Below are 22,830 nucleotides of genomic sequence, written 5' to 3'. Positions count from 1 at the left end.
AGAGAGGGGTGGTGGGTGCTAGGAGAGAGAGGGGTGGGTGGGTGCTAGGAGAGAGAGGGGTGGGTGGGTGCTAGGAGAGAGGGAGAGGGGGGTGGGATGCTAGGAGAGAGGGAGAGGGGGGTGGGTGCTAGGGAGAGAGGGGTGGGTGGGTGCTAGGAGAGAGAGGGGGGGTGCTAGGAGAGAGAGGGGGGGTTGGGTGCTAGGAGAGAGAGGGGGTGGGTGCTAGGAGAGAGGGAGAGGGGGGTGGGTGCTAGGAGAGAGAGGGGGGATGGGTGCTAGGAGAGAGGGAGAGGGGGGTGGGTGCTAGGAGAGAGGGGGGGGGGTGCTAGGAGAGAGAGGGGGTTGGGTGCTAGGAGAGAGAGGGGTGGGTGGGTGCTAGGAGAGAGGGGGTGGGTGGGTGCTAGGAGAGAGGGAGAGGGGGTGGGTGCTAGGAGAGAGGGAGAGGGGGTGGGTGCTAGGAGAGAGAGGGGTGGGTGGGTGCTAGGAGAGAGAGGGGTGGGTGGGTGCTAGGAGAGAGGGGGGGGTGCTAGGAGAGAGAGGGGGGGTTGGGTGCTAGGAGAGAGAGGGGGGGGTGGGTGCTAGGAGAGAGGGAGAGGGGGGTGGGTGCTAGGAGAGAGAGGGGGGGTGGGTGCTAGGAGAGAGGGAGAGGGGGGTGGGTGCTAGGAGAGAGAGGGGGTGGGTGCTAGGAGAGAGAGGGGGGTTGGGTGCTAGGAGAGAGAGGGGGTGGGTGCTAGGAGAGAGGGGGGTGGGTGCTAGGAGAGAGGGGGGGTTGGTGCTAGGAGAGAGGGGGGTGCTAGGAGAGAGGGGGGGTGGGTGGGTGCTAGGAGAGAGGGAGAGGGGGTGGGTGCCAGGAGAGAGAGGGGGTGGGTGCTAGGAGAGAGAGGGGTGGTGGGTGCTAGGAGAGAGAGGGGGGTGGGTGCTAGGAGAGAGAGGGGGTGGGTGCTAGGAGAGAGGGGGGGTGGGTGCTAGGAGAGAGGGGGGGGGTGCTAGGAGAGAGGGGGGTGGGTGGGTGCTAGGAGAGAGGGAGAGGGGGGTGGGTGCCAGGAGAGAGAGGGGGTGGGTGCCAGGAGAGAGGGGGGTGGGTGCCAGGATAGAGAGGGGGGTGGGTGCCAGGATAGAGAGGGGGGTGGGTGCCAGGAGAGAGAGGGGGTTGGGTGCTAGGGGAGAGAGGGGGGTGGGTGGTAGGAGAGAGAGGGGGTGGGTGCTAGGAGAGAGAGGGGGTGGGTGCTAGGAGAGAGAGGGGGGTGGGTGCTAAGAGAGAGGGGGGTGGGTGGGTGCTAGGAGAGAGAGGGGTGGGTGGGTGCTAGGAGAGAGGGAGAGGGGGGTGGATGCTAGGAGAGAGGGAGAGGGGGGGTGGGTGCTAGGAGAGAGAGGGGTGGGTGGGTGCTAGGAGAGAGAGGGGGGTGGGTGCTAGGAGAGAGGGAGAGGGGGTGGGTGCTAGGAGAGAGGGAGAGGGGGGGTGGGTGCTAGGAGAGAGAGGGGTGGGTGGGTGCTAGGAGAGAGAGGGGGGGTGCTAGGAGAGAGAGGGGGGGGTGGGTGCTAGGAGAGAGAGGGGGGTGGGTGCTAGGAGAGAGGGAGAGGGGGTGGGTGCTAGGAGAGAGAGGGGGGATGGGTGCTAGGAGAGAGAGGGGGATGGGTGCTAGGAGAGAGGGAGAGGGGGGTGGGTGCTAGGAGAGAGAGGGGGGGGTGCTAGGAGAGAGAGGGGGTTGGGTGCTAGGAGAGAGAGGGGGTGTGGGTGCTAGGAGAGAGGGAGGGGGTGGGTGCTAGGAGAGAAGGGGGGTTGGGTGCTAGGAGAGAGGGGGGTGGGTGCTAGGAGAGAGGGAGAGGGGGTGGGTGCTAGGAGAGAGAGGGGGGTGGGTGCTAGGAGAGAGGGAGAGGGGGGTGGGTGCTAGGAGAGAGAGGGGGGTGGGTGCTAGGAGAGAGGGGGTGGGTGGGTGCTAGGAGAGAGGGGGGGTGGGTGCTAGGAGAGAGAGGGGGTGGGTGCTAGGAGAGAGGGAGAGGGGGTGGGTGCTAGGAGAGAGAGGGGGGGTGGGTGCTAGGAGAGAGGGGGGTGGGTGGGTGCTAGGAGAGAGAGGGGGGTGGGTGCTAGGAGAGGGGGGTTGGTGCTAGGAGAGAGGGGGGTGGGTGGCTGCTAGGAGAGAGAGGGGGGTGGGTGCCAGGAGAGAGAGGGGGGGTGGGTGCCAGGAGAGAGAGGGGGTGGGTGCTAGGAGAGAGAGGGGGGTGGGTGCCAGGAGAGAGAGGGGGGGTGGGTGCCAGGAGAGAGAGGGGGGTGGGTGCTAGGAGAGAGGGAGAGGGGGGGTGGGTGCTAGGAGAGAGAGGGGGGTGGGTGCTAGGAGAGAGGGAGAGGGGGTGGGTGCTAGGAGAGAGAGGGGGGAGGGGTGCTAGGAGAGAGAGGGGGTTGGGTGCTAGGAGAGAGAGGGGGTGTGGGTGCTAGGAGAGAGGGAGAGGGGTGGGTGCTAGGAGAGAGGGGGGTTGGGTGCTAGGAGAGAGAGGGGGGTGGGTGCTAGGAGAGAGGGAGAGGGGGTTGGGTGCTAGGAGAGAGAGGGGGGTGGGTGCTAGGAGAGAGGGAGAGGGGGGTTGGGTGCTAGGAGAGAGAGGGGGGTGGGTGCTAGGAGAGAGGGGGTGGGTGGGTGCTAGGAGAGAGAGGGGGGTGGGTGCTAGGAGAGGGGGGGGGTTGGTGCTAGGAGAGAGGGGGGGTGGGTGGTGCTAGGAGAGAGAGGGGGGGTGGGTGCCAGGAGAGAGAGGGGGGGTGGGTGCTAGGAGAGAGAGGGGGGGTGGGTGCCAGGAGAGAGAGGGGGGGTGGGTGCCAGGAGAGAGAGGGGGGGTGGGTGCTAGGAGAGAGAGGGGGGGTGGGTGCTAGGAGAGAGAGGGGTGGGTGGGTGCTAGGAGAGAGGGAGAGGGGGGTGGGTGCTAGGAGAGAGGGAGAGGGGGGGTGGGTGCTAGGAGAGAGAGGGGGTGGGTGGGTGCTAGGAGAGAGAGGGGTGGGTGGGTGCTAGGAGAGAGGGGGGGTGGGTGCTAGGAGAGAGGGAGGGGGTGGGTGCTAGGAGAGAGAGGGGGTGGGTGCTAGGAGAGAGGGAGAGGGGGGTGGGTGCTAGGAGAGAGAGGGGGGGGGTGCTAGGAGAGAGAGGGGGTTGGGTGCTAGGAGAGAGAGGGGTGGGTGGGTGCTAGGAGAGAGAGGGGTGGGTGGGTGCTAGGAGAGAGGGAGGGGGGTGGATGCTAGGAGAGAGGGAGAGGGGGTGGGTGCTAGGAGAGAGAGGGGTGGGTGGGTGCTAGGAGAGAGAGGGGTGGGTGGGTGCTAGGAGAGAGGGGGGGGTGCTAGGAGAGAGAGGGGGGGTTGGGTGCTAGGAGAGAGAGGGGGGTGGGTGCTAGGAGAGAGGGAGAGGGGGTGGGTGCTAGGAGAGAGAGGGGGGGTGGGTGCTAGGAGAGAGGGAGAGGGGGTGGGTGCTAGGAGAGAGAGGGGGGGGGGGTGCTAGGAGAGAGAGGGGGGGGTTGGGTGCTAGGAGAGAGAGGGGGGTGGGTGCTAGGAGAGAGGGGGGTGGGTGCTAGGAGAGAGGGGGGTGGGTGCTAGGAGAGAGGGGGGTGCTAGGAGAGAGGGGGTGGGTGGGTGCTAGGAGAGAGGGAGAGGGGGTGGGTGCCAGGAGAGAGAGGGGGGTGGGTGCCAGGAGAGAGAGGGGGGGTGGGTGCTAGGAGAGAGAGGGGTGGTGGGTGCTAGGAGAGAGAGGGGGGTGGGTGCCAGGAGAGAGAGGGGGTGGGTGCTAGGAGAGAGAGGGGGGTGGGTGCTAGGAGAGAGAGGGGTGGGTGCTAGGAGAGAGAGGGGGGTAGGTGGGTGCTAGGAGAGAGAGGGGGGGGTGGGTGCTAGGAGAGAGGGGTGGGTGGGTGCTAGGAGAGAGAGGGGTGGGTGCTAGGAGAGAGAGGGGTGGGTGGGTGCTAGGAGAGAGAAGGGGGGTGGGTGCTAGGAGAGAGGGAGGGGGGTGGGTGCTAGGAGAGAGAGGGGTGGGTGGGTGCTAGGAGAGAGAGGGGGGGGTGCTAGGAGAGAGAGGGGTGGGTGGGTGCTAGGAGAGAGGGGGGGGTGGGTGCTAGGAGAGAGGGAGAGGGGGGGTGGGTGCTAGGAGAGAGGGAGAGGGGGGTGGGTGCTAGGAGAGAGAGGGGGGGTGCTAGGAGAGAGAGGGGTGGGTGGGTGCTAGGAGAGAGAGGGGGGGGTGCTAGGAGAGAGAGGGGTGGGTGGGTGCTAGGAGAGAGAGGGGGGTGGGTGTTAGGAGAGAGGGAGAGGGGGGTGGATGCTAGGAGAGAGGGAGAGGGGGGGTGGGTGCTAGGAGAGAGAGGGGGGGTGGGTGCTAGGAGAGAGAGGGGTGGGTGGGTGCTAGGAGAGAGAGGGGGTGCTAGGAGAGAGAGGGGGGTTGGGTGCTAGGAGAGAGAGGGGGGGTGGGTGCTAGGAGAGAGAGAGGGGGTGGGTGCTAGGAGAGAGAGGGGGATGGGTGCTAGGAGAGAGGGAGAGGGGGGGTGGGTGCTAGGAGAGAGAGGGGGGGGGTGCTAGGAGAGAGAGGGGGGTTGGGTGCTAGGAGAGAGAGGGGTGGGTGGGTGCTAGGAGAGAGAGGGGTGGGTGGGTGCTAGGAGAGAGGGAGAGGGGGTGGGTGCTAGGAGAGAGAGAGGGGGGTGGGTGCTAGGAGAGAGAGGGGTGGGTGGGTGCTAGGAGAGAGAGGGGGGGTGGGTGCTAGGAGAGAGAGGGGGGGGGTGCTAGGAGAGAGAGGGGGGTGGGTGCTAGGAGAGAGAGGGGGTGGGTGCTAGGAGAGAGGGAGAGGGGGTGGGTGCTAGGAGAGAGAGGGGGGATGGGTGCTAGGAGAGAGGGAGAGGGGGTGGGTGCTAGGAGAGAGAGGGGGAGGGGGTGCTAGGAGAGAGAGGGGGGTGGGTGCTAGGAGAGAGAGGGGGGTGTGGGTGCTAGGAGAGAGGGGGGTGGGTGCTAGGAGAGAGAGGGGGTTGGTGCTAGGAGAGAGGGGGGGTGCTAGGAGAGAGGGGGTGGGTGGGTGCTAGGAGAGAGGGAGGGGGTGGGTGCCAGGAGAGAGAGGGGGTGGGTGCCAGGAGAGAGAGGGGGTGGGTGCCAGGAGAGAGAGGGGTGGGTGCTAGGAGAGAGAGGGGTGGGTGGGTGGGTGCTAGGAGAGAGAGGGGTGGGTGGGTGCTAGGAGAGAGAGGGGGGTGCTAGGAGAGAGAGGGGTGGGTGGGTGCTAGGAGAGAGAGGGGGGTGCTAGGAGAGAGAGGGGTGGGTGGGTGCTAGGAGAGAGAGGGGTGGGTGGGTGCTAGGAGAGAGGGAGAGGGGGGTGGATGCTAGGAGAGAGGGAGAGGGGGGGTGGGTGCTAGGAGAGAGGGGGGGGTGGGTGCTAGGAGAGAGGGGGGGTGCTAGGAGAGAGGGGGGGTTGGGTGCTAGGAGAGAGAGGGGGTGGGTGCTAGGAGAGAGGGAGAGGGGGGGTGGGTGCTAGGAGAGAGAGGGGGATGGGTGCTAGGGAGAGGGAGAGGGGGTGGGTGCTAGGAGAGAGAGGGGGAGGGGGTGCTAGGAGAGAGAGGGGGGTTGGGTGCTAGGGAGAGAGGGGGTGTGGGTGCTAGGAGAGAGGGAGAGGGGGTGGGTGCTAGGAGAGAGGGGGGTTGGGTGCTAGGAGAGAGAGGGGGTGGGTGCTAGGAGAGAGGGAGAGGGGGGTGGGTGCTAGGAGAGAGAGGGGGGGTGGGTGCTAGGAGAGAGGGAGAGGGGGTGGGTGCTAGGAGAGAGAGGGGGAGGGGTGCTAGGAGAGAGGGGGTTGGGTGCTAGGAGAGAGAGGGGGGGTGGGTGCTAGGAGAGAGGGGGTGGGTGGGTGCTAGGAGAGAGGGGGGGGTTGGGTGCTAGGGAGAGAGAGGGGGGTTGGGTGCTAGGAGAGAGAGGGGGGGTTGGGTGCTAGGAGAGAGAGGGGGGTTGGGTGCTAGGAGAGAGAGGGGGGGTTGGGTGCTAGGAGAGAGAGAGGGGGAGTGGGTGCTAGGGGGAGAGAGAGGGGGGTGGGTGCTAGGGGAGAGAGGGGGGTGGGTGGTAGGAGAGAGAGGGGGTGGGTGCTAAGAGAGAGGGGGGGTGGGTGCTAGGAGAGAGAGGGGGGTGGGTGCTAAGAGAGAGGGGTGGGTGCTAGGAGAGAGGGGGGGTGCTATGAGAGAGGGGGGGTGGGTGGGTGCTAGGAGAGAGGGAGAGGGGGGTGGGTGCTAGGAGAGAGAGGGGGAGGGGTGCTAGGAGAGAGAGGGGGGTTGGGTGCTAGGAGAGAGAGGGGGTGTGGGTGCTAGGAGAGAGGGAGAGGGGGGTGGGTGCTAGGAGAGAGAGGGGGTGTGGGTGCTAGGAGAGAGGGAGAGGGGGGTGGGTGCTAGGAGAGAGGGGGGGGTTGGGTGCTAGGAGAGAGAGGGGGGTGGGTGCTAGGAGAGAGGGAGAGGGGGGTGGGTGCTAGGAGAGAGAGGGGGGTGGGTGCTAGGAGAGAGGAGAGGGGGGTGGGTGCTAGGAGAGAGGGGGGGGGGTGCTAGGAGAGAGAGGGGGGGTTGGGTGCTAGGAGAGAGAGGGGGGTGGGTGCTAGGAGAGAGGGGGGTGGGTGGGTGCTAGGAGAGAGAGGGGGGGGTGGGTGCTAGGAGAGAGAGGGGGGTTGGGTGCTAGGAGAGAGAGGGGGGGTTGGGTGCTAGGAGAGAGAGGGGGGTTGGGTGCTAGGAGAGAGAGGGGGGGTTGGGTGCTAGGAGAGAGAGAGGGGGAGTGGGTGCTAGGGGAGAGAGAGGGGGGTGGGTGCTAGGGAGAGAGGGGGGGTGGGTGGTAGGAGAGAGGGGGGGTGGGTGCTAGGAGAGAGGGGGGTGGGTGCTAGGAGAGAGAGGGGGGGTGGGTGCTAGAGAGAGAGGGGGGGTGGGTGCTAGGAGAGAGGGGGGGTGCTAGGAGAGAGGGGGGTGGGTGGGTGCTAGGAGAGAGAGGGGGGGTGGGTGCCAGGAGAGAGAGGGGGGGTGGGTGCTAGGAGAGAGAGGGGGGGTGGGTGCCAGGAGAGAGAGGGGGTGGGTGCCAGGAGAGAGAGGGGTGGGTGGGTGCTAGGAGAGAGAGGGGGGGTGGTTGCTAGGAGAGAGGGAGAGGTGGGTGGGTGCTAGGAGAGAGGGAGAGGGGGGTGGGTGCTAGGAGAGAGAGGGGGTGGGTGCCAGGAGAGAGAGAGGGGTGGGTGCTAGGAGAGAGAGGGGTGGTGGGTGCTAGGAGAGAGAGGGGGGGTGGGTGCCAGGAGAGAGAGGGGGCGTGGGTGCCAGGAGAGAGAGGGGGTGGGTGCCAGGAGAGAGAGGGGCGTGGGTGCCAGGAGAGAGGGGGTGGGTGCTAGGAGAGAGAGGGGGTGGGTGCTAGGAGAGAGAGGGGGTTGGGTGCTAGGAGAGAGAGGGGTGGGTGGGTGCTAGGAGAGAGGGGGTGGGTGCTAGGAGAGAGGGGGGTTGGGTGCTAGGAGAGAGAGGGGGGTGGGTGCTAGGAGAGAGGGAGAGGGGGGTGGGTGCTAGGAGAGAGAGGGGTGGGTGGGTGCTAGGAGAGAGAGGGGTGGGTGGGTGCTAGGAGAGAGGGGTTGGTGGGTGCTAGGAGAGAGAGGGGTGGGTGGGTGCTAGGAGAGAGGGGGGTGGGTGCTAGGAGAGAGAGGGGGGGGTGGGTGCTATGAGAGAGGGGGTGGGTGGGTGCTAGGAGAGAGGGAGAGGGGGGTGGGTGCTAGGAGAGAGGGGGGTGGGTGCTAGGAGAGAGGGGGGTGGGTGCTAGGAGAGAGGGAGAGGGGGTGGGTGCTAGGAGAGAGGGAGAGGGGGTGGGTGCTAGGAGAGAGGGAGAGGGGGGTGGGTGCTAGGAGAGAGAGGGGGGTGGGTGCTAGGAGAGAGAGGGGGGTGGGTGCTAGGAGAGAGGGAGAGGGGGTGGGTGCTAGGAGAGAGGGGGGTGGGTGCTAGGAGAGAGAGGGGTGGTGGGTGCTAGGAGAGAGGGGGGGTTGGTGCTAGGAAAGAGAGGGGGGTGGGTGCTAGGAGAGAGGGGGGTGGTGCTAGGAGAGAGAGGGGGGTGGGTGCTAGGAGAGAGGGGGGGGTGCTAGGAGAGAGAGGGTGGTGGGTGCTAAGAGAGACGGGGGGTGGGTGCTAGGAGAGAGGGGGGGTGCTAGGAGAGAGGGGGTGTGGCGTTCTGCATAGAGGATGGAGCGCTATTTCAGACACACTCATTCACCCAGGGTACGGTCCATCAAGCTCTTACGACACAATGACACTTGCTTTCATTGGTTGGTTACACTTTGACTGTTGATGGCAGCGATTTGGCAGATCCAGGCTCAGTTAGACAGACTGAGTGAACTCTGAGACTCTTTGGTCCAGTACTGATTTAAGGAAAACTCTATTTTAATTATTGGTGGAATTTATGGACATAACGTGTAATTTTCTATTCCAGTATTGGTGTCATGGTCATTAAAGCTGTTTTTCCATGTGTGTAACTATACAGGTACCATTTATGAGGGAACAACCAACATCCAGCTGTCCACCATGGCCAAGTTTATAGACAAGGAGTATGACCACTGAGCTGACCTGGTCTGGCTGTTTCCTCATCATGTAGACTGACCTCCTCCTGACCTGGTCTGGCTGTTTCTTCATCATGGAGACTGACCTGACCTGGTCTGGCTGTTTCCTCATCATGTAGACTGACCTCCTGACCTGGTCTGGCTGTTTCCTCATCATGTAGACTGACCTCCTGACCTGGTCTGGCTGAATCCTCATCATGGAGACTGACCTGGTCTGGCTGAATCCTCATCATGTAGACTGACCTGGTCTGGCTGTTTCTTCATCATGGAGACTGACCTCCTGACCTGGTCTGGCTGAATCCTCATCATGTAGACTGACCTCCTGGTCTGGTCTGGCTGAATCCTCATCATGTAGACTGACCTCCTGGTCTGGTCTGGCTGTTTCCTCATCATGGAGACTGACCTGGTCTGGCTGAATCCTCAGCATGTAGACTGACCTGATCTCCTGACTGTATCCTCAGCATGTAGACTGACCTGATCTCCTGACTCTATCCTCAGCATGTAGACTGACCTGATCTCCTGACTGTATCCTCAGCATGTAGACTGACCTGATCTCCTGACTGTATCCTCAGCATGTAGACTGACCTGACCTGATCTCCTGACTGTATCCTCAGCATGTAGACTGACCTGACCTGATCTCCTGACTGTATCCTCAGCATGTAGACTGACCTGACCTGATCTCCTGACTGTATCCTCAGCATGTAGACTGACCTGATCTCCTGACTGTATCCTCAGCATGTTGACTGACCTGATCTCCTGACCGTATCCTCAGCATGTAGACTGACCTGATCTCCTGACTGTATCCTCAGCATGTTGACTGACCTGATCTCCTGACCGTATCCTCAGCATGTAGACTGACCTGATCTCCTGACTGTATCCTCAGCATGTAGACTGACCTGACCTGATCTCCTGACTGTATCCTCAGCATGTAGACTGACCTGATCTCCTGACTGTATCCTCAGCATGTAGACTGACCTGATCTCCTGACTGTATCCTCAGCATGTTGACTGACCTGATCTCCTGACCGTATCCTCAGCATGTAGACTGACCGTCATACACTCCTCTTTGTGACCAATTGGTTTTTAGGGCTCTATTCAATCTGAATCGTTGGAAGTTCATCGTTACAGCTGATGATTTGAACTTTTTTTTTAAAGGCAATGTTCCCGGGTTAGTGGAGACTGCATACACGGTAAACGCTGCATATTACATTTACATTTACATTTAAGTCATTTAGCAGACGCTCTTATCCAGAGCGACTTACAAAATGGTGCATTCACCTTATGATATCCAGTGGAACAACCACTTTACAATAGTGCATCTAAATCTTTTAAGGGGGGGGTTAGAAGGATTACTTTATCCTATCCTAGGTATTCCTTAAAGAGGTGGGGTTTCAGGTGTCTCCGGAAGGTGGTGATTGACTCCGCTGTCCTGGCGTCGTGAGGGAGCTTGTTCCACCATTGGGGTGCCAGAGCAGCGAACAGTTTTGACTGGGCTGAGCGGGAACTGTGCTTCCTCAGAGGTAGGGGGGCCAGCAGGCCAGTGGTGGATGAACGCAGTGCCCTTGTTTGGGTGTAGGGCCTGATCAGAGCCTGAAGGTATGGAGGTGCCGTTCCCTTCACAGCTCCGTAGGCAATCACCATGGTCTTGTAGCGGATGCGAGCTTCAACTGGAAGCCAGTGGAGAGAGCGGAGGAGCGGGTTGACGTGAGAGAACTTGGGAAGGTTGAACACCAGACGGGCTGCGGCGTTCTGGATGAGTTGTAGGGGTTTAATGGCACAGGCAGGGAGCCCAGCCAACAGCGAGTTGCAGTAATCCAGACGGGAGATGACAAGTGCCTGGATTAGGACCTGCGCCGCTTCCTGTGTGAGGCAGGGTCGTACTCTGCGAATGTTGTAGAGCATGAACCTACAGGATCGGGTCACCGCCTTGATGTTAGTGGAGAACGACAGGGTGTTGTCCAGGATCACGCCAAGGTTCTTAGCACTCTGGGAGGAGGACACAAGGGAGTTGTCAACCGTGATGGCGAGATCATGAAACGGGCAGTCCTTCCCCGGGAGGAAGAGCAGCTCCGTCTTGCCGAGGTTCAGCTTGAGCTGGTGATCCGTCATCCACACTGATATGTCTGACAGACATGCAGAGATGCGATTCGCCGCCTGGTTATCAGAAGGGGGAAAGGAGAAGATTAATTGTGTGTCGTCTGCATAGCAATGATAGGAGAGACCATGTGAGGATATGACAGAGCCAAGTGACTTGGTGTATAGCGAGAATAGGAGAGGGCCTAGAACAGAGCCCTGGGGGACACCAGTGGTGAGAGCGCATGGTGCGGAGACAGATTCTCGCCACGCCACCTGGTAGGAGCGACCTGTCAGGTAGGATGCAATCCAAGCGTGGGCCGCGCCGGAGATGCCCAGCTCGGAGAGGGTGGAGAGGAGGATCTGATGGTTCACAGTATCAAAGGCAGCAGATAGGTCTAGAAGGATGAGAGCAGAGGAGAGAGAGTTAGCTTTAGCAGTGCGGAGAGCCTCCGTGACACAGAGAAGAGCAGTCTCAGTTGAATGCCCAGTCTTGAAACCTGACTGATTAGGATCAAGAAGGTCATTCTGAGAGAGATAGCAGGAGAGCTGGCCAAGGACGGCACGTTCAAGAGTTTTGGAGAGAAAAGAAAGAAGGGATACTGGTCTGTAGTTGTTGACATCGGAGGGATCGAGTGTAGGTTTTTTCAGAAGGGGTGCAACTCTCGCTCTCTTGAAGACGGAAGGGACGTAGCCAGCGGTCAAGGATGAGTTGATGAGCGAGGTGAGGAAGGGGAGAAGGTCTCCGGAAATGGTCTGGAGAAGAGAGGAGGGGATAGGGTCAAGTGGGCAGGTTGTTGGGCGGCCGGCCGTCACAAGACGCGAGATTTCATCTGGAGAGAGAGGGGAGAAAGAGGTCAAAGCACAGGGTAGGGCAGTGTGAGCAGGACCAGCGGTGTCGTTTGACTTAGCAAACGAGGATCGGATATCGTCAACCTTCTTTTCAAAATGGTTGACGAAGTCATCCGCAGAGAGGGAGGAGGGGGGGGGGAGGGGGAGGAGGATTAAGGAGGGAGGAGAAGGTAGCAAAGAGCTTCCTAGGGTTAGAGGCAGATGCATATATCAGCTCAATTGGAAATGACCTTTTTTTATTTTTTTTTTATTTTTTTTCAATCACCCAATCTGTACCGCTTCAGCCACCCAGACTGAATGGAACCATTACTGTAGAAGTCATACATTTACATTTTAGTCATTTAGCAGACGCTCTTATCCAGAGCGACTTACAGTAGTGAGTACATACATTTCATACTTATTTTTATTTTTATTTTTTCCCCCCGTACTGGTCCCCCGTGGCAATCGAACCCACAACCCTGGCGTTGCAAACACCATGCTCTACCAACTGAGTCATGTGTGAACCACTGCTGATTATACAGTACTAGAGGACGTTCCATAACCATGTACACTTAGTCAATGTATCTGTTGCTCTCCACTATGGATGGATTCATGGTTACTGTTTCCAGACCTGTAGATAGATAGTGTAAAGTAGCTCTGGTGTGTTGGTACTGTAAGTGTTTTGAACTGTTTCCAGACCTGTAGATAGATAGTGTAAAGAAGCTCTGGTGTTGGTATTGTGAAGTGTTTTGAACTGTTTCCAGACCTGTAGCTTGTGCTTTTTACAAACTAATGGGGTTATTCTACACTGTTGGTATGATTATTTACTCATCTGATTTTAATTGTCTCGTATTAAATCAGTGCCTTTTTATCCCAGCATAGTTTGTTGTGTATTTTGTAACGCCATAAGATTTAATATAATACCTCCATTTTAGATGAAGTCCTTCTATGGTTGTGTGGTCTGTTGGGTGGTTTTGGCTCTACTTTTGTCATGGTAAACCATGTTTACTTAGGTGGAGTAGATCCATCCTATCAGAGCCTTCTTTCAGCACTTTATTTTAAAGATATCTGGGGAATTAATTTCACAGAACTAGAAGAGATTGTCTACGTTTTATATTCATCAACTTCTTTGACAATACTAATAAATATTAAATAAGTGTTTTTAATTATCTCGTCTCCTTTTATTACAGCTAAGGTATTATTGCAAAGCAGTCCTTCTAAATCTCGTTTAGCTGTAGCGAAAGTACCAAAGCCCATGCAAAGCCCAACTCCTAGCAGGTCTGTTCTTCAACCACTAGATGGCAGACATTTCATTGTTTTTCTGAGTCTGAGAGGTGAGGTTTGTTAGTACGCCACAGTAAAAGCCACATACCGTAACTTCCCAAAGAGTAGTAAATTACAACCATTTCTTAATAGCCTTGTCAGAACCTAATGTTGTTTTATGGCAATTGAATTACGCTCAGGTTTCAGACTGAAGAGAACTCATTAAATAATTCAACTCTCTCAGGAGCAGCTTGTCAGATAAGATTGATTCGATTTCCGTACGACACGGTCTTGTCCTTACAATACAAGGGCTATTGTTCTCTCGCCAGACAGCATAGTTAGTACACACACACACACACACACACACACACACACACACACACACACACACACACACACACACACACACAACATGGTGGACCTATATCAGCTGTCAACCAGTAATAATATCGGTTCGACAGAGAACATTCATCACTGACTAAGTTGATTCTGTAAGATTCTGTCTAGCTACTTGACTTGACAGTATATCCAGTCTAGCTACATGACTTGACAGTGTATCCAGTCTAGCTACTTGACTTGACAGTGTATCCAGTCTAGCTACATGACTTGACAGTGTATCCAGTCTAACTACATGACTTGACAGTGTATCCAGTCTAGCTACATGACTTGACAGTGTATCCAGTGTAGCTACATGACTTGACAGTGTATCCAGTCTAGCTACTTGACTTGACGGTGTATCCAGTCTACTACATGACTTGACGGTGTATCCAGTCTAGCTACATGACTTGACGCTGTATCCAGTCTAGCTACATGACTTGACAGTGTATCCTGTCTAGCTACATGACTTGACGGTGTATCCAGTCTAGCTACATGACTTGACGGTATATCCTGTCTAGCTACATGACGTGGCGGCGTCTCCAGTCTAGCTACATGACGTGGCGGTGTCTCCACTCTAGCTCCATGACGTGGCGGCGTCTCCACTGTAGCTACATGACGTGGCGGCGTCTCCGCTCTTGCTACATGACGTGGCGGCGTCTCCACTCTAGCTACATGACGTGGCGGCGTCTCCGCTCTAGCTACATGACGTGGCAGCGTCTCCGCTCTAGCTACATGACGTGGCGGCGTCTCCACTCTAGCTACATGACATGGCGGCGTCTCCGCTCTAGCTACATGACGTGGCGGCGTCTCCGCTCTAGCTACATGACGTGGCGGCGTCTCCGCTCTAGCTACATGACGTGGCGGCGTCTCCGCTCTAGCTACATGACGTGGCGGCGTCTCCGCTCTAGCTACATGACGTGGCGGCGTCTCCGCTCTAGCTACATGACGTGGCGGCGTCTCCGCTCTAGCTACATGACGTGGCGGCGTCTCCGCTCTAGCTACATGACGTGGCGGCGTCTCCGCTCTAGCTACATGACGTGGCGGCGTCTCCGCTCTAGCTACATGACGTGGCGGCGTCTCCGCTCTAGCTACATGACTTGGTGGCGGCGTCTCCAGGGATCAGGTAAAGGTTGAGGGAGATGATATAGTTGTTTCGATTTAATGTAATGGCCATAAACTAAGCCTAAATATGTATGTGTAATAATGTATTAATGAATTCATTAAAAATCTCCACCTCAGAGCGACACAAATCTTCCCATGCAGCGTATCATACCAGAGAGGTTGGAAATGAAAACCTACTGTGTATATATACAGTCTCTCTGAGGATATTCTCTTAATGACTTTCTCCGGACGTCAGAAACGTGATCCTATAAGTCTAATTGAGATGTAAAGTTGCTGAATTAAAAAAAGCTTAAGTCTACAAACTGTTTGATTTGTAGAAGCTGTTTTGTATTATTTTTAGCAGTGTGTACAAATCATCATTATTACCAAATTTTCAAAGGGTGTAACAAATTTCATTTGAAGATGCTTGACAGCTTAAACACTACAATTGAGATGGGAGCATCTCATGTATCACCAGAAGGTAGTGTACAACGGCTCTTCAGAGAGAGGGGGTCATTTCACTTCCTGGATAAATGTAGCTATGGTAACAGTCTGTCTTCACAACCCTCATTACTATGGAGAGGTGGTGAGGAAGGACTTTGGGATGTATAATTTTAGTTCTGTCTGTCTATATTTGCCTCGAGATCCCATCTTAACCATAGAGGGGATTTAGAATGGGAAAAAGAAATTAGCATATTATTATTTTCATTCCCACAACCATTAGTTTCCTAGTTACTGTTGCCTGCCAGTCCTCTAATGAATGTAATTGCTGCCTTTTTGATAAATCCTATTATCTGGATCGCATTTTCCATGAACAAACAGCTCTTCCCATCCTCTTCTTCTCCGCCCTCCTCCGTCTCTAACAGGACTATGAGACCTGTCATTACGCTGGGGGAAAACAATCAGCTGTTCACAACAAGTGTCGTCCTTGAGACTGGGAGCCAACCTCCCAAGGTCAAAGGACAGATTATGTATCCTGTGTAGGTTGTACAAATACACTTCTGTTGATTTTTTTTTTTTTAGGTCTACATGCATGTCTGAGTATGTTTTTTTTTTTTTACCCCTACGTGGACAAGACCAAGCTTAAATCCTTTTGACTTTTAAACTCGTTCAGATCCTCTTAACATTGTCACGTTAATAACATCTCACCAAACTATTTGTTTTGGAACTTAACATGTATGTATGTATGTATGTGTGTGTGTGTGTGTGTGTGTGTGTGTATATATATATATATATGTATATGTATATATGTGTATATATATATATATGTTATCTCTACTAAACATACCTTCAGATATCAGCAGGTCCCAGTATATGTTGAGTTAATGACAACAATTTGTTTGGACACCTGCACAGATGGAGGGATATATGGCTGACCTTTTGACATCACAGATTAGCGCGTGACGGTCTCTTCCAGATGTGTTATCACTGGTTCAAACACACACTGGAGCAGTGAGTGGCCCTGATGGTAACACTGGAGCAGTGTGTGTAGCGTGCAGTGACTGGCCCTGATGGTAACACTGGAGCAGTGTGTGTAGCGTGCAGTGAGTGGCCCTGATGGTAACACTGGAGCAGTGTGTGTAGCGTGCAGTGAGTGGCCCTGATGGTAACACTGGAGCAGTGTGTGTAGCGTGCAGTGAGTGGCCCTGATGGTAACACTGGAGCAGTGTTTGTAGCGTGCAGTGAGTGGCCCTGATGGTAACACTGGAGCAGTGTGTGTAGCGTGCAGTGAGTGGCCCTGATGGTAACACTGGAGCAGTGTGTGTAGCGTGCAGTGAGTGGCCCTGATGGTAACACTGGAGCAGTGTGTGTAGCGTGCAGTGAATGGCCCTGATGGTAATACACTGGCTTATTCTATCAGTCAAAGTTGCTTATGATTCACCAATCCTATAATAAATCTAATCTCAAATACCCTCCACTGTGTTCCAACAGTACCATTGACTCTACCCCCTTTAATAACCCTTTCCTTTCTTGTACCCCACCTTGCAACCCCCTATCCCTCTCCCTGCTTGTATCAGCACTTGTAAACCAGTGTCTCATCGAAACCCAATTTCTCCTTGCTTCCATATGATTGTGACTAACAGGTCGGTCCTCTCTCACACCAATAAACTATTATGTAATATGGGGATATGAATTAAATGAGATTTCAATGTTTGAAAGAGATGGTTCACATGGCAGAGTGTTGTCCCCCCCCTGCCACATGGCAGAGTGTTGTGTGTGTCGTCGTCCCCCCGCAACAGGGCAGAGTGTTGTCCCCCCCCTGCCACATGGCAGAGTGTCGTCGTCGTCGTCCCCCCGCCACAGGGCAAAGTGTCGTCCCCCCCCTGCCACAGGGCAGAGCGTCGTCCCCCCGCCACAGGGCAGAGCGTTGTCCCCCCCGCCATAGGGCAGAGTGTCGTCGTCCCCGCCACAGGGGCAGAGTGTCGTCGTCCCCCCGCCACAGGGCAGAGCGGTGTCCCCCCCTGCCACAGGGCAGAGTGTCGCCCCCCCGCCACAGGGCAGAGTGTCGTCGTCCCCGCCACAGGGCAGAGTGTCGCCCCCCTGCCACAGGGCAGAGTGTCGTCGTCCCCCTGCCACAGGGCAGAGCGTTGTCCCCCCCCCTGCCACAGGGCAGAGTGTCGTCGCCCCCCCGCCACAGGGCAGAGTGTCGTCGTCCCCCTGTGCCATAGGGCAGAGTGTCGTCGTCCCCGCCACAGGGCAGAGTGTCGCGTCGTCGTCCCCCCGCCACAGGGCAGAGTGTCGTCGTCGTCCCCCGCCACAGGGCAGAGTGTCGCCCCCCCGCCACAGGGCAGAGTGTCGTCGCCCCCCGCCACAGGGCAGAGTGTCGTCGCCCCCCTGCCATAGGGCAGAGTGTCGTCCCCCCCGCCACAGGGCAGAGTGTCGTCGCCCCCCTGCCATAGGGCAGAGTGTCGTCCCCCCGCCACAGGGCAGAGTGTCGTCGCCCCCCCCCGCCACAGGGCAGAGCGGTGTCCCCGCCTACTGCCACAGGGCAGAGTGTCGCCCCCGCCACAGGGCAGAGTGTCGTCGTCCCCCTGCCACAGGGCAGAGTGTCGCCCCCCTGCCATAGGGCAGAGTGTCGTCCCCCCGCCACAGGGCAGAGTGTCGTCCCCCCCCGCCACAGGGCAGAGCGGTGTCCCCCCCCTGCCACAGGGCAGAGTGTCGCCCCCCGCCACAGGGCAGAGTGTCGTCGTCCCCCGCCACAGGGCAGAGTGTCGCCCCCCTGCCATAGGGCAGAGTGTCGTCCCCCCGCCACAGGGCAGAGTGTCGTCGTCGTCGTCCCCCCCGCCACAGGGCAGAGCGGTGTCCCCGCCTACTGCCACAGGGCAGAGTGTCGCCCCCCGCCACAGGGCAGAGTGTCGTCGTCGTGCGCCCCCTGCCACAGGGCTAGAGTGTCGTCGCCCCCCTGCCATAGGGCAGAGTGTCGTCCCCCCGCCACAGGGCAGAGTGTCGTCGTCCCCCCTGCCACAGGGTAGAGTGTTGTCGCCCCCCTGCCATAGGGCAGAGTGTCGTCCCCCCGCCACAGGGCAGAGTGTCGTCGCCCCCCGCCACAGGGCAGAGTGTCGTCGTCCCCCTGCCACAGGGCAGAGTGTCGCCCCCCCGCCACAGGGCAGAGTGTTGTCGCCCCCCGCCACAGGGCAGAGTGTCGTCGCCCCCCCGCCACAGGGCAGAGTGTCGTCGCCCCCTGCCATAGGGCAGAGTGTCGTCGCCCCCCCGCCATAGGGCAGAGTGTCGTCCCCCGCCACAGGGCAGAGTGTCGTCCCCCCCCGCCACAGGGCAGAGCGGTGTCCCCCCTGCCACAGGGCAGAGTGTCGCCCCCCGCCACAGGGCAGAGTGTCGTCGTCCCCCGCCACAGGGCAGAGTGTCGCCCCCCTGCCACAGGGCAGAGTGTCGTCCCCCCCGCCACAGGGCAGAGTGTCGTCGTCGTCGCCCCCCCCGCCACAGGGCAGAGCGGTGTCCCCGCCTACTGCCACAGGGCAGAGTGTCGCCCCCGCCACAGGGCAGAGTGTCGTCGTGCCCCCCTGCCACAGGGCTAGAGTGTCGTCGCCCCCCTGCCATAGGGCAGAGTGTCGTCCCCCCGCCACAGGGCAGAGTGTCGTCGTCCCCCCCCTGCCACAGGCTAGAGTGTTGTCGCCCCCCTGCCATAGGGCAGAGTGTCGTCCCCCCGCCACAGGGCAGAGTGTCGTCGCCCCCCCGCCACAGGGCAGAGTGTCGTTGTCCCCCTGCCACAGGGCAGAGTGTCGCCCCCCGCCACAGGGCAGAGTGTCGTCGCCCCCCGCCACAGGGCAGAGTGTCGTCGCCCCCCGCCACAGGGCAGAGTGTCGTCGCCCCCCTGCCATAGGGCAGAGTGTCGTCCCCCCCGCCACAGGGCAGAGTGTCGTCGTCCCCCCTGCCATAGGGCAGAGTGTCGTCCCCCCGCCACAGGGCAGAGTGTCGTCGTCCCCCCCTGCCACAGGCTAGAGTGTTGTCGCCCCCCCTGCCATAGGGCAGAGTGTCGTCCCCCGCCACAGGGCAGAGTGTCGTCGTCCCCCCCCGCCACAGGGCAGAGCGGTGTCCCCGCCTACTGCCACAGGGCAGAGTGTCGCCACCCCCCGCCACAGGGCAGAGTGTCGTCGTGCGTCGTCCCCCCCGCCACAGGGCAGAGTGTCGTCGTCCCCCCGCCACAGGGCAGAGTGTCGCCCCCCCCGCCACAGGGCAGAGTGTCGTCGCCCCCCCGCCACAGGGCAGAGTGTCGTCGCCCCCCTGCCATAGGGCAGAGTGTCGTCCCCCCGCCACAGGGCAGAGTGTCGTCGTCCCCCCTGCCATAGGGCAGAGTGTCGTCCCCCCCGCCACAGGGCAGAGTGTCGTCCACCCCCCCTGCCACAGGGTAGAGTGTTGTCGCCCCCCCTGCCACAGGGCAGAGCGGTGTCCCCGCCTACTGCCACAGGGCAGAGTGTCGCCCCCGCCACAGGGCAGAGTGTCGTCGTCCCCCTGCCACAGGGCAGAGTGTCGCCCCCCCTGCCACAGGGCAGAGTGTCGTCGCCCCCCTGCCATAGGGCAGAGTGTCGTCGCCCCCGCCACAGGGCAGAGTGTCGTCGTCCCCCCTGCCACAGGGCAGAGCGTTGTCCCCCCCTGCCACAGGGCAGAGTGTCGTCGCCCCCCGCCATAGGGCAGAGTGTCGTCCCCCCCGCCACAGGGCAGAGTGTCGTCCCCCCCGCCACAGGGCAGAGTGTCGTCGTCCCCCGCCACAGGGCAGAGTGTCGCCCCCCCTGCCACAGGGCAGAGTGTCGTCGTCGTCCCCCCCGCCACAGGGCAGAGCGGTGTCCCCGCCTACTGCCACAGGGCAGAGTGTCGCCCCCCGCCACAGGGCAGAGTGTCGTCGCCCCCCCTGCCATAGGGCAGAGTGTCGTCCCCCCCGCCACAGGGCAGAGTGTCGTCGTCCCCCCCCGCCACAGGGCAGAGTGTCGTCGTCCCCGCCACAGGGCAGAGTGTCGCCCCCCTGCCACAGGGCAGAGTGTCGTCGTCGTCGTCCCCCCCGCCACAGGGCAGAGCGGTGTCCCCGCCTACTGCCACAGGGCAGAGTGTCGCCCCCCCCTGCCATAGGGCAGAGTGTCGTCCCCCCGCCACAGGGCAGAGTGTGCGTCGTCCCCCCCCTGCCACAGGCTAGAGTGTCGTCGCCCCCCTGCCATAGGGCAGAGTGTCGTCCCCCCGCCACAGGGCAGAGTGTCGTCCCCCCCCCTGCCACAGGCTAGAGTGTTGTCGCCCCCCTGCCATAGGGCAGAGTGTCGTCCCCCCGCCACAGGGCAGAGTGTCGTCGCCCCCCCGCCACAGGGCAGAGTGTCGTCGTCCCCCTGCCACAGGGCAGAGTGTCGCCCCCCCGCCACAGGGCAGAGTGTCGTCGCCCCCCCGCCACAGGGCAGAGTGTCGTCGCCCCCCCCGCCACAGGGCAGAGTGTCGTCGCCCCCCTGCCATAGGGCAGAGTGTCGTCCCCCCCGCCACAGGGCAGAGTGTCGTCGTCCCCCTGCCATAGGGCAGAGTGTCGTCCCCCCGCCACAGGGCAGAGTGTCGTCGTCCCCCCCCCTGCCACAGGCTAGAGTGTTGTCGCCCCCCTGCCATAGGGCAGAGTGTCGTCCCCCCGCCACAGGGCAGAGTGTCGTCGTCCCCCCCCGCCACAGGGCAGAGCGGTGTCCCCGCCTACTGCCACAGGGCAGAGTGTCGCCACCCCCGCCACAGGGCAGAGTGTCGTCGTCCCCCTGTGCCATAGGGCAGAGTGTCGTCGTCCCCCGCCACAGGGCAGAGTGTCGTCCCCCCCCGCCACAGGGCAGAGTGTCGTCGCCCCCCTGCCATAGGGCAGAGTGTCGTCCCCCGCCACAGGGCAGAGTGTCGTCCACCCCCCCGCCACAGGCTAGAGTGTTGTCGCCCCCCTGCCATAGGGCAGAGTGTCGTCCCCCCCGCCACAGGGCAGAGTGTCGTCGTCCCCCCTGCCATAGGGCAGAGTGTCGTCCCCCCGCCACAGGGCAGAGTGTCGTCCACCCCCCCTGCCACAGGCTAGAGTGTTGTCGCCCCCCTGCCACAGGGCAGAGCGGTGTCCCCGCCTACTGCCACAGGGCAGAGTGTCGCCCCCCGCCACAGGGCAGAGTGTCGTCGTCCCCCTGCCACAGGGCAGAGTGTCGCCCCCCTGCCATAGGGCAGAGTGTCGTCCCCCCCGCCACAGGGCAGAGTGTCGTCCCCCCCCCCTGCCACAGGGCAGAGCGGTGTCCCCGCATACTGCCACAGGGCAGAGTGTCGCCCCCTGCCATAGGGCAGAGTGTCGTCCCCCCCGCCACAGGGCAGAGCGGTGTCCCCGCCTACTGCCACAGGGCAGAGTGTCGCCCCCCGCCACAGGGCAGAGTGTCGTCGCCCCCCCGCCATAGGGCAGAGTGTCGTCCCCCCGCCACAGGGCAGAGTGTCGTCGTCCCCCCCCGCCACAGGGCAGAGCGGTGTCCCCCCCCTGCCACAGGGCAGAGTGTCCCCCCCCGCCACAGGGCAGAGTGTCGTCGTCCCCCCCCGCCACAGGGCAGAGCGGTGTCCCCGCCTACTGCCACAGGGCAGAGTGTCGCCCCCCGCCACAGGGCAGAGTGTCGTCGCCCCCCCGCCATAGGGCAGAGTGTCGTCCCCCCGCCACAGGGCAGAGTGTCGTCGTCCCCCCCCCGCCACAGGGCAGAGCGGTGTCCCCCCTGCCACAGGGCAGAGTGTCGCCCCCCGCCACAGGGCAGAGCGGTGTCCCCGCCTACTGCCACAGGGCAGAGTGTCGTCGCCCCCCCCCTGCCATAGGGCAGAGTGTCGTCCCCCCGCCACAGGGCAGAGTGTCGTCGTCGCCCCCCCCGCCACAGGGCAGAGTGTCGTCGTCCCCCGTCCCCCCCGCCACAGGGCAGAGTGTCGTCGCCCCCCTGCCATAGGGCAGAGTGTCGCCCCCCTGCCATAGGGCAGAGTGTCGTCCCCCGCCACAGGGCAGAGTGTCGTCGTCCCCCCGCCACAGGGCAGAGTGTCGTCGTCCCCCTGCCACAGGGCAGAGTGTCGCCCCCCGCCACAGGGCAGAGTGTCGTCCCCCCCGCCACAGGGCAGAGTGTCGTCGCCCCCCTGCCATAGGGCAGAGTGTCGTCCCCCGCCACAGGGCAGAGTGTCGTCGCCCCCCCCGCCACAGGGCAGAGTGTCGCCCCCCGCCACAGGGCAGAGTGTCGTCGTCCCCCTGCCACAGGGCAGAGCGGTGTCCCCCCCCTTGCCACATGGCAGAGCGTTGTCTCCCCCTGCCACATGGTTAGAATAAGGTTGATTTGGGCTAATGATTGTCTACAGGACTTCCTCTCTGTAAATCAGATAATATTCTGAGTGAAACTTCTGTTGTATCATGACATAGTGTACACAAATATTTTTGTTTGTTTGTTCATACCAGACGTTTGGCTTCATTAAAGAGGGATAAAACTCACTCAACAAATCACTGGTTTATACATGTATTTACATCTCTGATTATAAATCATTTACACTTGACTTGAAAGATAAATAAAAACTTTTTTTTTTTGCTGGAAAATAAAAATGTGCACCTCATTGTCATCATTCAGGCACCAAAAGGTGATCATGCAGGTTAAAGCACCTCATTTAGTGATTAATTAACTGTCAGCATCTATTAAAAAGCCTCCATTCACCCATCAATAATGACTTACAGTTTCACCCTGTTGATGGTGTACATGCACTGCTAATGAATAGACCTGTCCATTTACAACCAATTTGGAAATGTGTTTCCTTATTAAATGCCTGTTTGACAGGAAGTCATTGTTAGTCACGTCTGAGTACATAACCCATCTACTTTCTAATTGGACTACATGACCAACAACACGCACATCCCATTTAGCCTGGAGCTGGGGGGCACACAGTCTGGGTGGACTTGTCGGTCAGTGCAAAGATAGATCCTTGGGACGTTCCTACCCTAAACCCTATACTTAAGCCCTACCCTAACCATTTTAAATGTCAATAGGGGACGTCCCAAGGATCCCGCATAGCAGGCCTTACCCTACCTATTCTCCTGCTCCTGTCCCCTCCCCCCCTCCCTCCCTTCCTCTGGACTTCTCTTCTCCCCCGTAGACCTACCCTACCTATTCTTGTCCTCCTGTCCCCTCCCTTCCACTGCTCCCAGT

The 22,830-nt window shown here is 59.8% G+C and overlaps 1 protein-coding gene across 1 annotated transcript in view; it reads left to right on the top strand.

The window, feature by feature from the left end:
* Nucleotides 1–9,849, top strand: part of acadsb (acyl-CoA dehydrogenase short/branched chain) — a 28,943-nt gene extending 19,094 nt beyond the window's left edge. The window contains exon 10 of the mRNA XM_014155401.2: nt 8,462–9,849. Coding sequence (XP_014010876.1) covers nt 8,462–8,538 — 77 coding nt within the window. The 3' untranslated portion in view covers nt 8,539–9,849. The remainder of the gene's footprint in view (nt 1–8,461) is intronic.
* The last annotated feature ends 12,981 nt before the right edge of the window (nt 9,850–22,830 follow it).

The sequence above is a fragment of the Salmo salar genome, chromosome ssa18 (assembly GCF_905237065.1).
Source record: "Salmo salar chromosome ssa18, Ssal_v3.1, whole genome shotgun sequence".
Taxonomy (NCBI): domain Eukaryota; kingdom Metazoa; phylum Chordata; class Actinopteri; order Salmoniformes; family Salmonidae; genus Salmo; species Salmo salar.
Note: the sequence above shows the minus strand (reverse complement) of the source record. Positions and strands in the feature narration are given on the sequence as shown.